Source organism: Arabidopsis lyrata (assembly GCF_000004255.2).
Source record: "Arabidopsis lyrata subsp. lyrata unplaced genomic scaffold ARALYscaffold_6, whole genome shotgun sequence".
Classification (NCBI taxonomy): domain Eukaryota; kingdom Viridiplantae; phylum Streptophyta; class Magnoliopsida; order Brassicales; family Brassicaceae; genus Arabidopsis; species Arabidopsis lyrata.
The window spans coordinates 2,488,274-2,507,961 of NW_003302550.1; the positions used below are offsets into that span (position 1 = coordinate 2,488,274).

General features: G+C 35.6%; 4 protein-coding genes across 5 annotated transcripts; 2 read left to right on the forward strand and 2 right to left on the reverse strand.

The window, feature by feature from the left end:
* Nucleotides 1-67: 67 nt before the first annotated feature.
* Nucleotides 68-9,127, reverse strand: LOC9307293 (ubiquitin carboxyl-terminal hydrolase 12). Of its 2 annotated transcripts, none has more exons than XM_021023198.1 (32): nucleotides 8,823-9,127; nucleotides 8,451-8,520; nucleotides 8,103-8,253; nucleotides 7,846-8,003; nucleotides 7,254-7,519; nucleotides 6,937-7,155; nucleotides 6,737-6,845; nucleotides 6,480-6,595; nucleotides 6,083-6,181; nucleotides 5,876-5,985; nucleotides 5,506-5,580; nucleotides 5,217-5,295; nucleotides 4,984-5,130; nucleotides 4,828-4,908; nucleotides 4,615-4,734; nucleotides 4,272-4,394; nucleotides 3,849-3,923; nucleotides 3,654-3,742; nucleotides 3,336-3,444; nucleotides 3,179-3,247; nucleotides 2,993-3,100; nucleotides 2,629-2,684; nucleotides 2,381-2,558; nucleotides 2,189-2,290; nucleotides 2,035-2,106; nucleotides 1,885-1,950; nucleotides 1,668-1,733; nucleotides 1,187-1,270; nucleotides 967-1,083; nucleotides 808-882; nucleotides 626-712; nucleotides 68-533 (listed from the first exon to the last, which is right to left on the reverse strand). In XM_021023198.1, exons 1-32 carry the CDS (start codon nucleotides 8,850-8,852, stop codon nucleotides 492-494), a joined length of 3,348 nt encoding a protein of 1,115 aa, XP_020878857.1. In that variant the 5' UTR covers nucleotides 8,853-9,127; the 3' UTR covers nucleotides 68-491. The 2 variants fall into 2 exon arrangements, with proteins under 2 accessions (XP_020878857.1, XP_020878858.1); XM_021023199.1 differs by having other exon boundaries at nucleotides 8,451-8,517; nucleotides 8,823-8,979.
* Nucleotides 9,128-10,979: 1,852 nt separating this feature from the next.
* LOC9309338 lies at nucleotides 10,980-14,722 on the forward strand. Its single transcript, XM_002871177.2, has 4 exons — nucleotides 10,980-11,360; nucleotides 12,443-12,784; nucleotides 13,930-14,153; nucleotides 14,307-14,722. Exons 1-4 carry the CDS (start codon nucleotides 11,133-11,135, stop codon nucleotides 14,617-14,619), a joined length of 1,107 nt encoding a protein of 368 aa, XP_002871223.1. The 5' UTR covers nucleotides 10,980-11,132; the 3' UTR covers nucleotides 14,620-14,722.
* Nucleotides 14,723-14,746: 24 nt separating this feature from the next.
* LOC9307294 (histone-lysine N-methyltransferase ATXR4) lies at nucleotides 14,747-17,638 on the forward strand. The gene is made up of 7 exons (XM_002871178.2): nucleotides 14,747-15,115; nucleotides 15,351-15,406; nucleotides 15,756-15,882; nucleotides 16,170-16,239; nucleotides 16,334-16,516; nucleotides 17,178-17,249; nucleotides 17,350-17,638. The coding sequence occupies exons 1-7, from the start codon at nucleotides 14,765-14,767 to the stop codon at nucleotides 17,466-17,468; spliced, it is 978 nt and encodes a 325-aa protein (XP_002871224.1). The 5' UTR covers nucleotides 14,747-14,764; the 3' UTR covers nucleotides 17,469-17,638.
* Nucleotides 17,639-17,749: 111 nt separating this feature from the next.
* LOC9307295 (extensin-2) lies at nucleotides 17,750-18,519 on the reverse strand. Its single transcript, XM_002873224.2, is given in 2 exon segments — nucleotides 17,750-17,888; nucleotides 17,890-18,519. Coding segments are annotated over 2 exon segments (651 nt in total). The 5' UTR covers nucleotides 18,489-18,519; the 3' UTR covers nucleotides 17,750-17,836.
* Between the last annotated feature and the right edge of the window lie 1,169 nt (nucleotides 18,520-19,688).

A 19,688-nucleotide genomic window follows, 5' to 3' on the forward strand; every position in this document is an offset into this window, starting at 1 on the left:
GAACTGAAAATCTATTTCATATGATTTCGGCAAATGGAAACAATAATAAAATTTGAAAATGCAAAAGAATACAAATTTCCTCAGTCAAAAATCTTCTTAAACCCCAATCTCTAAAATTACAAATGTTTCGGTATTCTATAAACTCTGAAAGCCAAACCGCGCTCCCGAATCCAAGCGAAGGGCTTCCATATATTTTTTTTTGGAAAATAAAAATTGCATGTGCCAATGGTCTTCACACATTCCAGATATTAACACAAAAGTATTGAAGCACGAAAGAAAGAAGGATAGGAAAAATAATAATAGAAAACACACCACTATCAACGCGCAACCCAAAACCCTATCAGACCAGATTCTCTACAACATCCTACGGTCATCATCACACCCTCACACTCTCTCTTTCCCTCCTTATTCGATGCATTGGTCCAATCAATGCCTTGGTCCAACGTTGCTGCCACAATGTCTCACTGACCATTGTGTTCTTTTTTGTGGGGCTAATTGTATATTTTCACCGGCTTCTCGTAAGCGTGGCGGTTCTACAAGGACAAAACAGAGAAAAAAAAAAGTTAATAATAACAAAAGAGGGACTTTGATTAAGAATCTAATAACTAGAAGAAAAAACTTATACCTGGTTTGCAGCATAAGCCCTCTTAGGAGTAGTGTCAGCATGCTCCAACCCGAGGTACTGCTCAAAAGCACCATAGACATCTCTTCTCTGTTTTACCATTTTCAATCCGAAGACAAAATGTTAGATCTCAGATAATTAGCATGGGCTTTTCAATAAAATTTGTGGAGAAAAAAAGTAAGCACCTGAAAGCGATTATAAACAACATCTGTGTCCTGCAAGTACTCTGGACGCCCCATTGACATAAACGCAAACTTCCACTACATAATGAATCAAGTATTAAGATATTGTACCAGTTCTGCCAGACAGAGATTTAGCTTTGATCATTACTCAGTCGTGCATACCTTGGCAAAGTCCTCATCGGATACATGAAGCTTCTTTTGGATACGGTTCTTTATTTCTTCAAGAGTTTCACCTTCATGGATTACCAAGAAGAAGGGCTCGCCAAAGTTTTGCACTTGCTGAGGAACAAGTAAACATGATACTGATAAGACACTTTGCCACTTCAACACTCTAAAACTCATGTAACTGTAAAATAACAAAAGCTTTATAACTAATTATCACCTGATTTTGTCCAGTCTCCTTAGCAAAATGGTACACAAGAATTAAGCGATCATTTGGACCGATATTCTTCTCTTCTTCCGGAATCTGAGATTTAAGGAAAACGTAAGTCAACATCTCTGAAGGATGGATTAATAACCAGGGACAACTTGCATAAGATATTCAAACAATTGGCTAATTTATGTTCTTGACGACACATCAAACTATGTATTAATCCCCAGAAACAAATACTGTCCGCCTCAAACATTCTGACCTAGTCTGTTAAGAATATAACTCATCCATGGAATAACTATCACATCTCTTTAGTTTAATATCCGAATTTAAAAACTATATTGCATTCTGAGATCACAGAGTAACAGAGGTAAAAGTATACTTTGAAATCCCAAAATCACTAATGAACAGCGAGACCACTAAGACATGGAAGATACCAAAAAGCTATGATGATAGATTTAAGACAAATATAAGGTGCAGCCTAGTAATATACCTCCTCAGCTCGTAAAGTCCAGTACTGGTCATTTATATTCTCAATTCTTTCAGTTGATGGGAAAATCTGCAATGCATACCAGCACATTGGATTATTGTTCATTATACTTCAAAGGGTTATAAGAATATCATCAGGAGATACAGTAGTCAAGAAGCCATCATCTTAGGATCATGTAAAAATTGACTACAATGTAAAAGATAAGAAAGTTGCTTGTTACCTTGTAGATCTTGTGGTAAAACACCTCGAGCAATCTCAGTTCTGCATCTGGATGCGAAAGCTCCACCTGATTCAGGCATAGAGCTCAGATTTAATTGCATAACATTGAATGGGTAACTTTATTGAGAAATCCATTAAATCCAAAGCCCACCTTTGTTTTAAGTTCATTAATAACATCTCCGACCGTGCTTTGTTTAGGTAGTCTGATATTGTGGATTACCACCTGTAGAGATGGTCAAAAGGCTTGAAAGTTAATCGAATATACAAAAGAAGACTATGAATCACAAACAAAAATCTACACATACTTCTTCCTTCGTGGCATGATGGAAAGCAACTTTTAAGGTTTTAAGACCTTGCAATTCTGGAAGAGGAATGTCCAGAACTTCATAATACAAAATGTCAGACGTCTGGAAAAAAGAAAAATCCAATAAGCAAACATGTATTATATTTATATAGTAAGAAAAATAAGTGAAGTACGCTGAACTTCACGTCAATACCTGATTGTAGTGAACTAACATATCTGACAAATGGTCTACTCCACGGTATTTGATAGGCTGAGGCTTGGGTTGCTGGGAATAGCAATTGTGAGATGTAAGCCTAAGTTTGGATGGATCGTCAAGACCAAGCTTCTCAGCCACTTTTTCCACAACATCGTCATAAGTGTGCAGCTTCGACCTAAGAGATAAAAAAAATTATGAAATCGCAGAAATCAGCTTGAAACAAATTCATCCACAGAGGTACTTACAACTCCAGAACAAACTCATCTTCTTTAGGTTTTTCCAGAGCACGAAACCGGACCAGCTACAAAATTACAAATCGAAAATAGTTAATGGCCAACCGAATCATGCCAGCTAGAAACAATTTTACAGAACATCCTCAAATTTGCTATGAAAACACATCAGAGTAAGGAATACTTGCACAATCTCAGTATACATTTTGCTCTGATAAAATATTATGAAAAGTGAAGTTGAGACCACTCTACCAGTGCAGCCTTAATTAAATTATTAAACACACATTGCCACTTCAGAAAAAGCTTATCATTAGAAAGCTATTGTTAGTCTAACTCTACCAAGCTTAACTTTAGGAAACACTGCTTAGTAGAATTATACCTGTCTATTCTGGACATATTCAAGAAACGAAGGCACAGCTGGGTAGCGGCACTCAATCTCCTTGTTAACTAGAGGTTTCTGAAAGCAAATGATATCTCCATCTTCAATCTGCAAGCAAGAAACACAATGTCATCAAAGAGAAAAGAGACACAAAGATTCAGTAGATAGATACAAGTGAAACATTACTTGACACAATCTGAATGAAGTTTTCTTATCCAAGTGTTCGCACATAACACAAGGTTCAAACTTGATTTCCTGTAATAAAGCCCCAAAAACTGTCAAATAACATAATAAATAACAATAAGCATGATAAAAAGGTTAAGAAGCACCAGCAGCTGCAAACCTCAAAAAGTTCTATTTCTTCATCAGGAGCAAAGCCAACCATTTCATTCAGTTTTCCAGTTATATCCATAGGCTTACTGGAACTTTTCACCATCAGCCTGCCTGCATAGCTGGTAGCACAAGAAAAAAAGTTACAAAAGAAAACAAGGTATAGTGGATAAAACACAAGGACAAAAGAAGGTAAAACGGATAGAATTTCTCTGATCACAAAAAAAAGGGAAGAAAGACTTCGATCTTGTAGAATAATTGTTACTTAAGTAGTGGTAGACCACATTATATGGAAGCCAGAGCGAATAAATAAGAGGGAAAACAATACTACCTTAATACTGCCTTCTCGGGGTCATAAAGCTTAAAGAAAAGCAGAATATCTTCTTTTGATTTTTCAGGAGGAGGAATAGGACGTAAATCCTGAATTATTCAAGAATTCGTGAAAAAAATTAGCTCATCTTTTCTGTTGATCAATTAGCTTCTGTTTTTCTTTCAATGATTAAACTTTGCAACCAGGCGTTCTTACCAGGTGCTCTACTTCCAGGAAAAGCTTTAGTTCTGCAGTGTTTGCCTTGTTAGATGCTTCTCTTATTTGTCCAACCTACAAAACCCATTTTCCAAAATACATGACACACATAAATTTATTAGTACGGGACTCTTCTCAACGTTATAAAAATAAAGTTCTCCTCATAAACAAAGCAAATTCATTTCAAAACAGACAGAGAATCCTGTGCTAGGAATTCTGATCTAAAGAAATAAAAGGCTCCAAACAATTTGATTAAAAGAACTTGAAACAATGGAAAATCATGTAGAGATTCTAGTATAGCAAATAAATAGGTAGCAGATTATCAGATTCTATAATAGTTATAGTATTAGTTCTATATAAACTCATATCCAGAAGAAAGAGGCAAACTACGTGCATGAGTAGCATTCAAAAGGATTAAATTACCTGTTGTAATTCCTCTTGAGGCGTAAGGGGGCGATTGGGACGATAGGTATGGTTTTGTCGCTTAGCCCAAATCCAGAACCTCTGTAACTGAACAGGTACACCAAATTCTTTGGCTACCTCCTCCTATATAAGCAAAAAATTGAAGGTCGACGGTTGCTTAAGTTTAAATTACAAGTATATAAAGAACTTTTATAGTCAGTAGACTTTTGAAAACTCTCATGAAATCCAGATTAATTGTTCTTCGTCATCCAAGGTAGAATCAAGTCACCAGAAAGACCGTTTTCACATACCCTTATTTCTTTCCTTTTTGGAAAACAAAAATAAAAGATACTCGGGCAAGTACCTTAAACTGTTGAAATGGTGTCTGTTTCTGGATACGGAAACTGCGAACTTTGTCATGGTCCACAAGATCAAAATATATATCCTTCCCGATTTGTTCCTTAAGATCTTCATCTCTTGCAACCTTTCATGTTAAAAAAGTAACGACAGTATCAAAACTACACTCTGGAACAGTTCATAAGATATTATCAGGTTCAATTAAATTGGATAAACAGACCTTAATTATTGTATATAGGTGAGCTTGTGCCTTGTATCTTCTTTTATCTTCCTTTTCTTCTTGCTCTTTCTTTAGCCTCACCTGTCAAAATGTAATGAACAATCAGTAAAACCAAGACGCAAATAAACTACTAAGAAAAGGCCTGAAAATATGTACCCTTAAATGTTCTGCTATGTCTTTCTCATCAACGTTGCAGATTATTTTATCCTTGTCACTTTCCCGGATATATACAAGCATGTAAGCATTCGAGTACTTTGTGAATTTGAAAGGAGGGTTATTGAAACCAGGATTAGTCTGTGGTAGCTGTAAAGACAAGAAAGCAAATATGTCAGGCAAGAGGAACTGGGATTGGGGTGCAAATCATGGAAAATGGAGCAAGAAAATGCAACCTCTTCTTCACCACCATATTGCTCCTCCAATGCCCTTTTCAAATCTTCCTTTGTTACACGCTCATCATCAAATTTATACCTGAAAAGTAGAAGTTTGAACTAGTTAAGGAGAAAAATTGCACAAAACATGATTTGGACAAATTGCAAAAAAGTGTGACCTTGTGAATACCATCAGCATAAGATTGCTAAATTACTTTTCAAATTCAAATACTTTGTAGCTCCCAAAATATGAAACTTATTCGTGCATAAAAAACCATGAACATTATAGCGAAAATAGAAAGATGCATACCACTGATCTGAGAGCGTAGGCCTTATAAAAGCGTAATAGTGCCCACCATGTACTCCTCCACTATGAACTAAGACACTGCAGATAAATAACAGCTAGTAGGTCAAGTAGGAAAATATAACAGTAACCAAATGAAATGATAACCTTTTCATCTCTTTCACTCATAAAATACCAATTAACTGTGCATGTACAGGTGTACATTTAAGCTACGTAAAGCAGATTCCTTGAGAAGAACTAGCAGATAATCAAATAAATAACAATTCGCGAGACGGCTTACCACATAATAAAGGGTGGCATTTTATAGAAAATCTAATCTGTGAATGCAAATTCCTGAGGAATTCACTACATCTGAATCGAAAGACAAAATGTATACCTGTGAAGAGTATAAAGGTTGCGGACACTCCTGTCAGCATCAGGAGACAGATACTTTCCATTTTCTCTATCAAGATCCAGTTCAAGAGGAAACTCATACCGATCGTTTATCTATCAATAAAAGCTACATCAGTACTCACAAATCAAGACACCACCAAACGCGAACCACATATTCACTTCCTATGTGCATGCAACTTCAAATACTAACCTTTACCATGGTGTCCCTCATAAAGTCATATTCAAACCTCTTGAGCTGGAGTTGAAGAACCGGTGGAAAGTCAATGAAAAGAACACCTTTTTTTGCATCCTGCAAAAATAGACATCAAGTTCCCCCAGATTAAGACAAGATAAGGGGACTGCATTTGTAATAATAACAGCTAGGACTTAGGTCGGTGGTTAATTAACTTGGCTTAGAAGACGATACTAGTTAACAAAGTTTCACAAGATCTCCTAGTTTAGGTTGCTCCTTAAAACTCTCAAGTTATGAACTATCCGCACTTTTTAGTATGTGAAATATTAAAGGTGAGAAAAGAGTTACTATATACCCAAATAGGCCTGTTCACAACCATCCCCAAAATGAAAAAGAAAGAGTGGGGACAACCGACCTGCAAACCATGTCCTTCTGCATGATATTTGTTATCTCCTTCAAGACGTTCAACTTCAACATACTTGTCAAAAGAAGCATAAACATCCTTGCAGCCTTTCACATCCAGCTGAAGGTCTGCCATTAGATAAGAAAATGACAATAAAGTTGGCGTGATAGAATAAGACAACAGAGTGCAATTGTATAAATAGAATAAAACAACCGAATGCAATTGTATACATAGAATAAGACAAAGAGTGATACTGTATATTACTATACCGTAAAATGATTCTTTCCGTGTCGATTTGAAATCTACATTTATGCACTCAATATAATTCATATGGTGGCCCTCAAATAGTTGTTGTATTGTTCCCTCCACAACAGTTCCCTATAGAAAAAAGAAAAGAAAAAAAAAAAGCTCAAAACAAGAAACACCAACTGAGAAATAAATCATGGCCTAACAACAATAGAAAAATTACCTTCATTTTGTCCTCAAGCTTTTCACAGAGAACCCGATTGAGTTCTTGCACATCATGTTGCATAAAGGAATCATATGTATCCCAACCAAAAGACTTTGTCAGCTCCTTTGTTGCAACACTAGTGTCATTATATTGGAGCTTGTAAAACAAACTTTGGAGAGCCAAAGGTATACTTGCTGTGGGTAAATCGTTCTCAGTTGTCGGCATGTGGTATACAGCCTACAAATAACATGCAAAAATCAGTTGTCCGGTTAAGAAATTCAGTGAGAACCCATAGGATTTAACAAACTGGAGGAAAAAACAAGAATATATCTAACCTTTCTGAAGTAAGGTATGTGGTATAGTGTCTGTAGGAGAGAATTCATGTAACAAGTTGCACCTTGGTTCTTGAGTCCAACAAAACCAGTCTCTTTTTTAGAGTCATATGACCAGTAATCAAGAACCTTACGTACAGCGACTTCAGCTTCAACCAAAACAGTATCATTCACTAAATATCCTCTACTAGGATCATAAAGTTCGCTAAGAGGCATGAATGATGTAAATCCCCAATCGCTTTCTCTAGCATTGAATTGATGTTGCGTCTCTGCAACACAAATAGGAATCATAATGTCAGTGAAAACTTGCATCACCAAGGTCACTTACAGCTACATTCTGATAATACCAAGTTCGCCAGAAACAAGGTAAATATTTCAGTCTGATGAAGTAGAAAAGGGAGCGTTGCAGGCGTTCAGGTAAAGCTTAAGACAGCAATAACATGATTACATTTCAATAAGTTCAAGTGATCCCCTTCTTCCGGTCCAACAATTGAACTTACGCTAAACATAATTATATGTGCACAGGTATTATATGTGCATGCATGCACTCAGAATCCAGAGTTTTATAAACATCATTTATAAATTACACAGGTACCCTTTCTAATGGTATATCTGGAGTGGATTTGATTGACTACAGCCAGACTGAACTGAGCATATCTGCTCCAACCGTACGGCAAACTCGCAGCATCAGAAACATCCAAGTACATGGACAAATGATCAACATTGTTCCCTTTCGGGAAAATTAATATGCGCCTGCACAAGCAAACCCAAAAGGTGTCAACCAATCAAAATGCATAATGGACAAACAATGGCAATAAAAAAAGTATACTACAGATAGGCATAACCTATTACCATTTGTAACCTCCAACGACAAATACATCGGAGTAATGCTTCCTGGTATTTTGCCTAGAGAAATTAGGGATAGTCCACGTGAATTTCAGAGTAGGAGGATCCTCAGCTGGCTGGTTCTCCACAGTACTCGCAGCAGTCTCGGGTTGGATAACTACAAATGCATCAAGAATTAATGAAAAACAAACAGCAGGACGAACGACAAAACCCTAAGCACTTTAAACCATCAATCCACCCCTAGAACACTGCATATCCACAAGCTCTATCTCATCCATTCCATTCCATCGAAAGCACAAGGATTCGAGAAACTGAAGCAGTGGAACAAATTGAATCAAACCAAAAAAGTCTTACCTTCCATGGGCTGAGCAGGACCGTCGACCAAATCTGAATTCGGCACAAGCATCTCCTCATCTTCTGGCTGCTGCAAAACATAAACAAAAACTAAGAATATATACCCAAAATAAAAACCCTAATCTCGCCCTACGGTGATCAAAACGAAAGAAATAGAAACCACAATCACTAAACTAACACCACCAAAACAAAAATCGCAGCATCTGCACGACGATTCAACCGCTTAAAATTCAAATCAAATCCAAAAAAAATATGAAACGATCAGCTAAACAAAAAATCGGAAGCAGATTCAAGCGCGAATACACAACGAAAGACACGAAGGGATACATCGAATTAACAAGAGACACAGAGGAAGAAGAATCGGAGATTTACATCAACGGGAGGCGGAGTCATCATAGTCATTGGCCGGAGAAGGATTTGACGGTGGGATCGAGAAACGCAAAAGAGAGACCGACGATGCAGAGAAAAATCAAAGAAGAGGCAAAGTGACTCTAGGGAGAAATACAATCGCTCATTCTTACTCTTTCTCGGCTTCGATATATGACTATTTCTGATATTTTCGACAATTTAAAGGGTCATTAATGTAATTTCACACTATACGGACTCAGATTTATAATTTCTCCGAGGTTGGGTCTATCAAACGAGACAGACCAATGAGAAAGCGACACGTAAAAGACTTACGATGCTACTGTCATACAAATACTCCTAGACGTGGCTGCTTGGAAGATTAGATATCACCTGACGTCGTGGGTCTTCTTTGCTCTTTGTCTTTTTTTTCTTTGCTTTGGTTTAAAAAAAAAATTGAAATCTTGAGATTTCTTTTATCATTTTCCTCTAAATTTCGTACAAGATTGTTCTGATTATTTGTATTTATTTGGTTTGTTTGCCATAAAAACTAAATAAATTAACTAAGAAACATGTTGTTAATACTTTTACTAAAATAAACATGTTGCTAATTAACATAAAGAAACATGTTTTGTTTTCCTTAGAGTTTAATTATCTCTTTTCTAACTTGGCCCGAGCCAAAACTGGCTTTTTTAGAAAGATATCTGTAATTCATTAACTTAAGTCTTAAACTCTTAAGGATCAACAAAGTCCAAAGAGCAAGAGTTAAGTAAAGTTAGGATTGAGTTCAAGCTAAACCATGAAAGAGTGAGAGTTTGAGTGAATGTACCTTAAAGATGTGTAAAAGAGCAAGTGCCAAATAAAAGATTGGTGGATTTTGATGAGCTTTGTGGGTGGGAAATACTCGTTATTGCGATTTTTCTTTTTTTTTTTTGGGTGTAATTTGGTAAAATAGCCTCCAAGGTGTAAGGTTTATTTGGATTCCTTAATTAAAAAAAAAATTTCCGGAGGAAAGTTCGGTTATTGTGATTTGACAGTCCATTCGAGATTTCCTCTGATAACGAGGCTCTGGGTGGTGACTACTGATGTGTTATAGAAGGTCAATGTTTCCATTTCCTTAGTGGTGGATATAATGATCAGTTTAATTAGTGACAAGAAAAATTATTCTTGCTTAGGGCTTTTAGCTATAATAATATATCTAACTACAGAATATGAAAAAGGCTCCATATATTTGGTAACATGAATTTTGAGATCTTCAATGAAATTACTTAGTATGATTACTTGTTTGATTCTCCTTATATATAATCAAACTCAATTTATGGATTTATATGTTTCTTTTATCTTCACTACATAATCATCATCAAACTTGGAACTTATTAAGATTAGGTTAAACTTGCGTCATCATCAATCAACTTGATTTATCCAAGTTATCTGCTTTTTTGTCTCATTTGTGAGATGACCGTGGAACAATATATGATAAATTTCTAAGGGTCAAATGAATCTAAATGGACGAAAATGTAATGAGACTACACGGGTAAAACGACGTAGACAAGTCACCTCTTCTTGCGTCCCTTTTACTTTCATCTTCACCTGACCAAACTTTCAACTTCAATAGCATGCTTCATAACATATGAATAGACTTTTTTCAAGCGTTACACTTTATCAATTTCAGCGAAATTTAAATTGGATCACACCCTCTAGAGGACACTTGTTTGAAACTGAGGTTACACTTGTTGAATTAGATCGTGTAAGTAAGAACTGTCTTCTTCTTTTTTTCTCACACTAATTAAAGTAGAGTATTATTAAATTTGTATGTAATATTACAACTTTTTAAAATGTATAATAAGTTCCAAGGAAACAAAAAAAAATAAAAAATAACATAGATTGGTTTGCAATTAATTTTTTACAACTTTGTGTAATTTAGAATTTGGAAGACAACGTTGATGTATACTAAATAACAAAGTTTTAGTTTGGGTAGGTAGGTAGAAAGACTTATCATTGGGTAAAATTAGGAGATCGAAACACAAGTCTTTCCAATGAGATTTCAATCTTATCTCCACATGTTCCGGTGATTAGTATAGGTTTCAGGCCTAAGATTTTCGAGTTATAAAAAAGGAACTCAAAACATGAAAAAGCTCAAAAGAGGTTAGAGAGAAGGAAAAGTATAGTGACGACCTATGCCAATATAACTTTTCTATATAAGAGAGAGAAAAAATAACAATAATTAACAAACAAAGAAAACGAAAGGCGAACAAAACGCACTGAGGTTATAAGCTGCGTAAGCACAAAGTGAGAGAGAAAGAAAAGAAAGAAAAGAAAAAAAGAGAAAGAGAGAGAATGCAGAGATTAGCTCCATTGATGGAAGAACCAATGGATGAAGAAGATCAAGAAGACGAAAGAGGAGGAGGAAGAAGATCGAAGAGATCCAAATCATGGAAGAAATGGATAAAGACACAATTGCAGTTCATCGTCTTCCCCAAAAAACCAGACATGAAGCTTCTTCTCAGTGTTATGGGATGTCCTCTCTTCCCTGTCCCTCCTCTCTCCAAAATCTCTCTCCAACAGGTATTTTATACGTATATGTATATGAAACTCATCTATTTCAACGACTATTTCTAAAGCTAAAGAAAAATATTTTGGTGGGTCGCATTAAATTGGATTAGTTTATGATCGTTTCGTATTTCTTTTTTTTTTTCCGCATTTCAAGTATCTTCGTATTTTTTATTTTTGGCGTCATCTTTGGTACTAATTACATCAAACGTTATGGACAATGCTTTTAATGGTGAGAACTATTTATCTGACATTAAATTTTTATCCATCACTTGACGACAGTTGACAACTTATAAATGGTTTTTTCGTATATTTCTCAGTGGGAAACCTTTATAAAAACATGACATATGCAAACCTTTATATATTATTTTAAAGAAAATTTTCGGGTTTTTGTTAATAATTCAGAAAATAGTCTTCTTCACTTATCTTTTCCCTTTTTTGATTTCAGATTATAAATACTGGTTACAAGATTTATTGGGTTGAAATTAAAATTTTAATTTTATAGAAGGTCCCTTTTAGTTCAAACTCCTCTTTAGTAAATTACTAGGTGGATTCCTATGAAAAGCTAGCTATAAAATCTATTTATAGACTACTCCACTTTTTATATTCAAAAGATCTCAAGATAGATATTCGTTTTGCCAAAATCTGTGGACACTGGACAATAGGTCAGTGTCACATAACAAGATTCAACTACTTTGGTGTATTCTATAAGCGAGCAAAATATATACATTGTAAAATACTAAATCAGTCAAAAAAAAAAACAGAGAACGAATAAGCATAGTAAGTCAATGCAAGAGTGAAGAAGAGTCTATCACGAGATCCATAAATTATTCCTTTATAACGAGCATCTGGTTTTCAGATCTAATTTATATATATATTTTTTGTTTTTAAATTATTTTGTATCTAGTAAAAATACATGTATTCTAGTACAAATCATGTATTTTTTTTCTTCCAGTGAAAAAAAAATACTTGATTTGTACTAGAAAGAGGAAACACGATATGATCTCCAACATATTGATAGGGAAAATAAAGGTTCAGATCCATGCTTATATGTGCATGTAAATCATACTAATCGATAATTATTATGATCTTTATAGGTATCGTCATCAGCACAATACATAATACAACAGTTTGCAGCAGCAACCGGATGCAAGAAACTCGCAGGCGAAATAAAAAACACTTTTGTTACCGGAAAAATTACAATGACTATGGTGAATGATCTTAATGGCTCAGCTGCGGTTAGTAGTGCCTCGTCTGTGTCTCATAAAGGATGCTTCGTCATGTGGCAAATGCTACCTGAAAAATGGCTCATCGAGTTGGTTGGTGGTGGCCATAAGATTTCAGCCGGAAGTGATGGAGAAATTACTTGGCGTTATACACCATGGCTCGGTGATCACGCAGCTAAAGGCGCCATACGGCCTTTGCGACGTGCTTTACAAGTAAGTATACATATTATCGTTTAGTTTTTATGTTACATCAATCATGTTGATTAAGGTTTTTTTTTGTTAAATAGACCATATAATCCCCAAAACAAATAATATAATCCATAATCTATACAACTCTTGTAAGGGTAGATTTCCAAGATTTGAAGTATAATAACAATGCATCTAGTGAAAGCTGAAGACACATAATTGTATATTGATTAATTTACTCTAGGCAAAAAGAGAAGGTGTTGGATCTGACATTCCACTTTGGGGGATGCTTTTTTAGTTTTCTCATGAGATTTTTCTTTTTGCCTTAGTCACGTGCTACTAATTGACTTTATCATGCGCTTAAAAAAGTTGGATTTAAAGGTTGGAAGGAGAGATTCAAAGTTGAGATATTAGTTAATCCCAACTTTACACAATTATTACATTTTTGGGATAAAATCATTATGCGTTAGTACTTAATGGTCCCCTTTTGTGGTACATTCATCACTAGTTAACAATAATTGTTTATAACGAGTTAAAACTAGTGATCTTAAACTGAAGATATATATACACTAAACAAGGTTTATGCTTGCTCTTATATATTCATGTATTGTCATCCATGTGGGGTATTTTTTTTATTATGTTTTCTTTTTTGGCCGTGGTCCAGAGCTTTTTCTGAACGGGTAACATGATTACAAATCTAAAATCTATATCCAAGTTTAAAAGTAAATATGAATATTTTTAAGTAAGAAATTGTCTCAACAATCTTGCAAGCCGCCAAGAATATACGTACAAACATACACTTCCACCGGTTTTGGGGAAATCAAACCAACTAAAATAATATTTTTCTTGTAAATGGGATCTCACAACCCAAAACTTAATTAAACTACTATTGTGATTGATTATTGTTGGTATAATTTCTAAAAATGGTCAAAACTATGCATCTATTGAAAAATAGACATGCTAGTAGAATGAAGCCAACTAATCCTTGCTAGGTTTCTAGTTATCAAAAGTCCGAGTCAAATGTGATTTTCAGGATCAATGTACTTCTATTTATGGAATTGCTAGTTATTGATCATAATTTAAAGTTTTGGCACTTTTATTCTATAAGGAGATAATGTGGATTGCTAATGATAAATGTACTTCTATTAATGTCTATGTGAACACACAATCAGGGGTTGGATCCTCTAACAATATCATCAGTTTTTTCATCGGCACAATTCGTTGGAGAGAAAGAAATCAATGGAAAGGATTGTTTCATTCTCAAGTTATCAACCGACCAAATTGATTTATCACGACGAAGTGACTCTACGGCTGAGATGATCAAACACGTCGCATTTGGTTACTTCAGCCAGAAAAGTGGCCTCCTAATATGCCTTGAAGACTCTTCCTTAACCAGGTACATAACAATAAAGGACTAATTTAATTTTGGTTTGCTATCTTTGACTAAATTACTTAGGTTAGATTTTACATTATATGATAAATTTTGTTCTACAGAAGAAGACATTTTGAAATTCACATTATATGATAAAGTTTGGTTTGTGATATACAGGATTCAGATACCAGGAACTGTGCCAACATATTGGGAGACATCAATGTCGTCGTGTATGGAAGATTATCGAGCAATCGAAGGTAGTGAAGTGGTAATAGCACACTCAGGTAAAACAGATGTGTTAATCTCAAGATTTGGAGAGACTCTCAAAGGAGGAATCTCTGTGACTCGTATGGAAGAGAAATGGACTATAGACGATGTTGCATTCGACGTGCCTGGCCTCTCTGTTGATTGTTTTATTCCACCTAAGGAGATGAAGATGGATTTTCATCACCAAGACGCTCAAAAACATTTACCAAACTACAATAGATGATGAGGCAAAACTGTAAAATTAGAAAACTGTAAAAGGGTGGTTTTTGACTTCTTTTAAAAGTTGTGGGGCTATTTTCAAACTATATATAGTTCTTCTACTACTATGTTCCTTCTTCGTTGTGAAAGCAAAAACAGAGCAACAAAAAATGTCGCGTTTTGCTTTAAATCGTTATAGTCGTTATCTCTCGCGCCTCAAGCCATTGAAGACGCCTCCGTTTTTCTCTTCCTCTTCTGCGTCGAATCGAGATGGCGACTATCAGACCGGACCGCCACCGATCCGAGTCGGACTCACTGAGTCAGCGGGTCGAGCTGTTTTTGCAACTCGTAGAATTGGTGCCGGAGATCTTATACACACGGCGAAGCCCGTCGTAGCATGCCCTTCTCTTTTAAAGCTCGACTCTGTTTGCTATCTTTGCCTCAAGAAACTCATGGGTTCTGCTAAATTTGAAGATCGTGGAGTCTCTTATTGCAGTCAAGAGTGCCAAGAGAACTCAAAGGTCGTGATTTTTTGGTATTTTCTGTATGATTCCCTTTCATGTTATTATATTGCTTCTTTAATTCGATTGGTGCTGTATTATCTCCGTGTGAAGATAACGCTTACAAGGTGTTCGACGAAATGCTTCAATAGGAAAGACGCATCACTTTCTTTTTTTTATTCATCTAGAGATGAATCACTACCATATATGTGTACTTTTGAGTTCATGATATATATATGTTTTGATGATTTTACAGGGTTTTTTGGATGTCGAAAGAAGAGCAGATTGGTCAAGTTTTGTTGATTATTGTAGGTATGACACTATACTGTGTTTACTGGTTTCTTTTCTTTTCCATATGTGAACATTATCAAGTTCTTGAAGTTATTCTTTATTTTTCCCACATGAATCAATTATTGATGGAAGTTCCACGTTGAGCGAGTCTTATATAATCTAGTACTTTCTTGTTTCTATCGTAGTTTCATTGGAATAAGGGAAACTAAGGAAGTCATAGTTTGAGATAGCTGTGAGTCTGTTGTGGGCTATAATATGGTCACTCAAATCTTTCCTCTTGTAATTAGTAGAAAAAATTGACATTACTATTAAGATCTTTATATTGGCATTGATAATTACTATTTACTACATTCGATTATTTGTGTGTTAGGACGCACAACTTCAAGTACCCGCTTATGGTCAAGAGGTTGTGTTGTATGATAATATCAGGTGTTCTGCCCGCTGACTGTCTTGACATACTTCAACCAGCTGCTTTATCATCTGAGATGATTTCAAAGGTGAGTTATTGAGGATGCAAATAATACACTAATGATAGATTTTGAAACTTTTCGAGTCAAAATACACTGGGGCTGATCGCATACATGGTAAGTTATGCAAACTTTGGATTACGTCCCCGGAGTTTCTTGTATTCGATTTGATTGTTCATGCATTACACTTTGTGAAGCTCACCTTGTCTGCTGTAGTATTCATTACTGCCATGAATCAATAATAAAAATGTTATGATGAATTCATTGGCTCCGCAGAGTGGTTTGTTCGTATAGTCACTGGCTTGTTATTGTTTCAGATAGAAGACGGTTATGGTTTATTATGGAATGCCTTCAGGAAGGCAAATTTGAAGGATGATGATGTTTCTTGTATCCTTGGAGCTATATTTTACATCAAATCCATTCTATCTCCAGCGTTCTGGTTTTTATCTCTTTGCTATTTACAGTCCTTAACATCTGGAAGTTCTAACTAAACAATGGTATACGGCTATACTCGCCCGGATTCGTATCAATGCATTTCGTATTGATCTGGTTGGAGGCTCATGTGGCGAAGACCTTCTTTCACTGGCTGCAGCTTCTGTTGAAGGTGAAGGTGCAGTTGGCCATGCCGTTTATATGCTACCATCCTTCTACAATCATGACTGTGGTAATAATATTCACTTTTCTGATCTTTTTTATGCCGGGTGTTCGTGAAGAAATGCTTTAATGTACCAACATCATAAGCCAACGAGTCTTATAATATTTTCTGTTAGACAATGAGCAAATTTTTTGAAGAAATTGCAAGGTAAGAGAAAAGAGTAGAAATAGAAGTTTGCACAGAAGACGAGTTATACTGTTAGGGTAAAGAACATGATCATATAAATTTAAAATTTTTACTGACAGAATTTGAAGAAAACCTAAGAGAAGTATTTATTCTCTCCCTTTGCCTAATCCGATAACGGCCTCTATCTATATGGGTTTAGTGATATAAGTGTCTCATTTCCTACTAGTAGTTCTTACTTTTTGTTGATTTGCTGATTACTTATACCGCTAATTGTTGGAAGTTAATACCACCGTATGATTTGAGTTAATTCAGGCATTTAAATATTTGTTCTAAACTCTTCACTACTTGGGCCAATGTCTTTCTTTGTTTGGTTTTCTCTGGATAATTTGGTCTGAGATAGTTCAAATCCATGTCAGTCTTTGCCTGCATTTTTTTGAAAACTCTCGAGTCATATCGATTATGCGGGGACGACATGCATTACACGCCACACAACTATTCACCTATTTATGAAATAGAATGTGATGACTAGTTTGAATGTCCACAGATCCCAATGCGCACATAATATGGTTGCAGAATGCAGATGCAAGGTTGAACACTCTACGTGATGTCGAAGAAGGTTTGGTCTTTTATACTTTAAAACAGAGATTTCTCATTAGAATTTTACTTCAATCTTGTGAGCATTTTACTTCAATGGTACACTGCATACATATTTTCAGGTGAAGAGCTTCGGATATGTTATATAGATGCAAGCATGGGATATGAGGCGCGTCAAACAATACTCTCTCAAGGGTTTGGCTTCCTCTGCAACTGCTTACGCTGCCAGTCCGCTGACTGACTGATTAAGTCTTCCTCTCCTGGCCATCTTCACTTTTCATGTATTTTATGTAATATACGTGAGAAAACGAGGATTCAAGAAAATATCGAAAGAAACTATATATACTCAATGTTTTTCTGATAAAACTATATATCCTAAGGCTAACCAAAATGTTTTAATCGTTGGATAAACCATTATATATTAGAAATTTCAAGCCAACGAATAAATATAAAAAAAAAAAGTGAATTTAAAAAAAGCCAAATTTTATTAGTTAAGAAAAAAGCTTAACAAGATAGTTGAACCAAAAACAAAATCAGAAAAATCAAGAGAAAAAATCATAAAAACAAAATGATTGCAATCATGTTTCTTGTTAAGGAAACCATTCAAAATTAATAGTAAGGCGTCTTGTAAACATATGGTGGTGGGGAGCTGTAGACGTATGGTTGGAGATGGAGAGTAATACGGTGGGGGTGGGGAGCTATAGACGTATGGTGGTGGTGGAGACTTGTAGTAAACCTTTGGAGAAGGAGAGTAGTACGGTGGAGGTGGGGAGCTGTAGACGTATGGTGGTGGTGGAGACTTGTAATAAACCTTTGGAGAAGGAGAGTAGTACGGTGGGGGTGGGGAGCTGTAGACGTATGGTGGTGGTGGGGACTTGTAGTAAACCTTTGGAGATGGAGAGTAGTACGGTGGGGGTGGGGAGCTGTAGACGTATGGTGGTGGAGACTTGTAGTAAACCTTTGGAGAAGGAGAGTAATACGGTGGGGGTGGGGAGCTGTAGACGTATGGTGGTGGTGGGGACTTGTAGTAAACCTTTGGAGAAGGAGAGTAGTACGGTGGTGGTGGGGAACTGTAAACATATGGTTTTGGATGTGGCGCGTACTTAGGGCTTTTGTGTTCATGGCCGGGAGAATTGTAAGATGGAGTTTGAGGGGATGAGTAAGGGTATGATGTCACTGTAGCCGCAATAGCACTTAGGACCACAAGATAAACCATGCAGTGCCCTAATCCCATAGTTCTTGAGGATCTCATCACACCCATTACTGCTCTTTTTTATTTCTTTGTTTTTGTTATGTTATACTTGAATATGAGCACCCTTTATATAGTCTTTCTTTGTGTGTAATTATTATATTATCTTCTCAACTTGGGTTCGTGTGTGGCACTTCTAAGTATATGAGAGGACGTGCCAAGTTGTTTGTTTGAAAAGTATTGATTCGTCGAGGATATGGAATTTTATTAGATTCTTATGCAACCTTCAATTTTTTTTTAATATGTTTTCATATTTTAGTTCGAAATTTATCGTTAAAACAAATGTTAGATTATTAAACTACAGCTAATTTAAAAGAGAGGAGAATAGAAGTGTATTCCAAATTGTTTTTTAAAAAAATCTGTAATGGCTATCTATTTAATAAGATCATTTTTTTGTTGCAATAAATAATAAGATAAATTTTTTTTTTTGAAAAAAATATAATAAGATAAATTTGAAGGTCATTTAATTTGTTTTTCCTTTATTTATCTGCTCTTTCTTTTCTTAAGGATTATAAGTTGAAGAATTTTATGATACATGAATCGTAAGATGTTTCTTGTCTGGTTAAGGCAACTGGATGCGAATCGATCGTGTGAGCAACATTTGGTTCACGACCATGTTTTTTCCTCATGGGCGACCACGCTCATCCAAAATAATAAAATCAAAAAAAGCGAAGAAACTGTTACATTAGAGTTGCTTATGCTGTCTTTTCTTTAGTTTATTTATTTTCATTTTGTTTTGGGAATAAACATTGTTCTTCTAGTGGCATTTATTAAAGGCCATTAGACCGAGCAAAATAGATATACGCATCATCAATTCATTTGCGCGGTGTTTAGACCAATAAGGCAATAAGTATGTATCGCAAAACTAGCAATTCATGCTTTTTTCTCTTGAGTTGTGATCATTAGATGAGTTTTATCGCACAGTTTATAAGCAAAAGCTTCGTTCATTCTTTGTAGTGAATCACACAAGACAACAACTATGACAATGACAAACTAACAAAATCTATCGTCAATGTTGCACTTTTTCATGGAGAGCAACATTTATGACATTTTTTTACCAAGAACGTATTTCTAGACGAAAAGCAAAATTAGGAAAGTCTTTAGTCAAGTGATTAAGTCCACTTTATTCCAGTTTTTTCACTGGTGTTTGACTCCACTAAATCGCGTTAGCTCGCGTAGTAGGAATTGACTATGGATCGAGCTTACTCGATC

Excerpts from the sequence above, each read along its gene's own strand:
- LOC9307293 (XM_021023198.1), bottom strand. The coding sequence starts at position 8,852 with ATGACTATGATGACTCCGCCTCCCGTTGAT. Across the intron at positions 5,986-6,082 it reads TGAGGGACACCATGGTAAAG|ATAAACGATCGGTATGAGTT; the intron begins GTTAGTATTTGA and ends TTTTATTGATAG. Across the intron at positions 534-625 it reads GGGCTTATGCTGCAAACCAG|AACCGCCACGCTTACGAGAA; the intron begins GTATAAGTTTTT and ends TTGTCCTTGTAG.
- LOC9309338 (XM_002871177.2), top strand. The coding sequence starts at position 11,133 with ATGCAGAGATTAGCTCCATTGATGGAAGAACCAATGGATGAAGAAGAT. Across the intron at positions 11,361-12,442 it reads CCAAAATCTCTCTCCAACAG|GTATCGTCATCAGCACAATA; the intron begins GTATTTTATACG and ends TGATCTTTATAG. Across the intron at positions 14,154-14,306 it reads GAAGACTCTTCCTTAACCAG|GATTCAGATACCAGGAACTG; the intron begins GTACATAACAAT and ends TGTGATATACAG.
- LOC9307294 (XM_002871178.2), top strand. The coding sequence starts at position 14,765 with ATGTCGCGTTTTGCTTTAAATCGTTATAGTCGTTATCTCTCGCGCCTC. Across the intron at positions 16,240-16,333 it reads GAAGGATGATGATGTTTCTT|TTCTAACTAAACAATGGTAT; the intron begins GTATCCTTGGAG and ends AACATCTGGAAG. Across the intron at positions 17,250-17,349 it reads TCTACGTGATGTCGAAGAAG|GTGAAGAGCTTCGGATATGT; the intron begins GTTTGGTCTTTT and ends ACATATTTTCAG.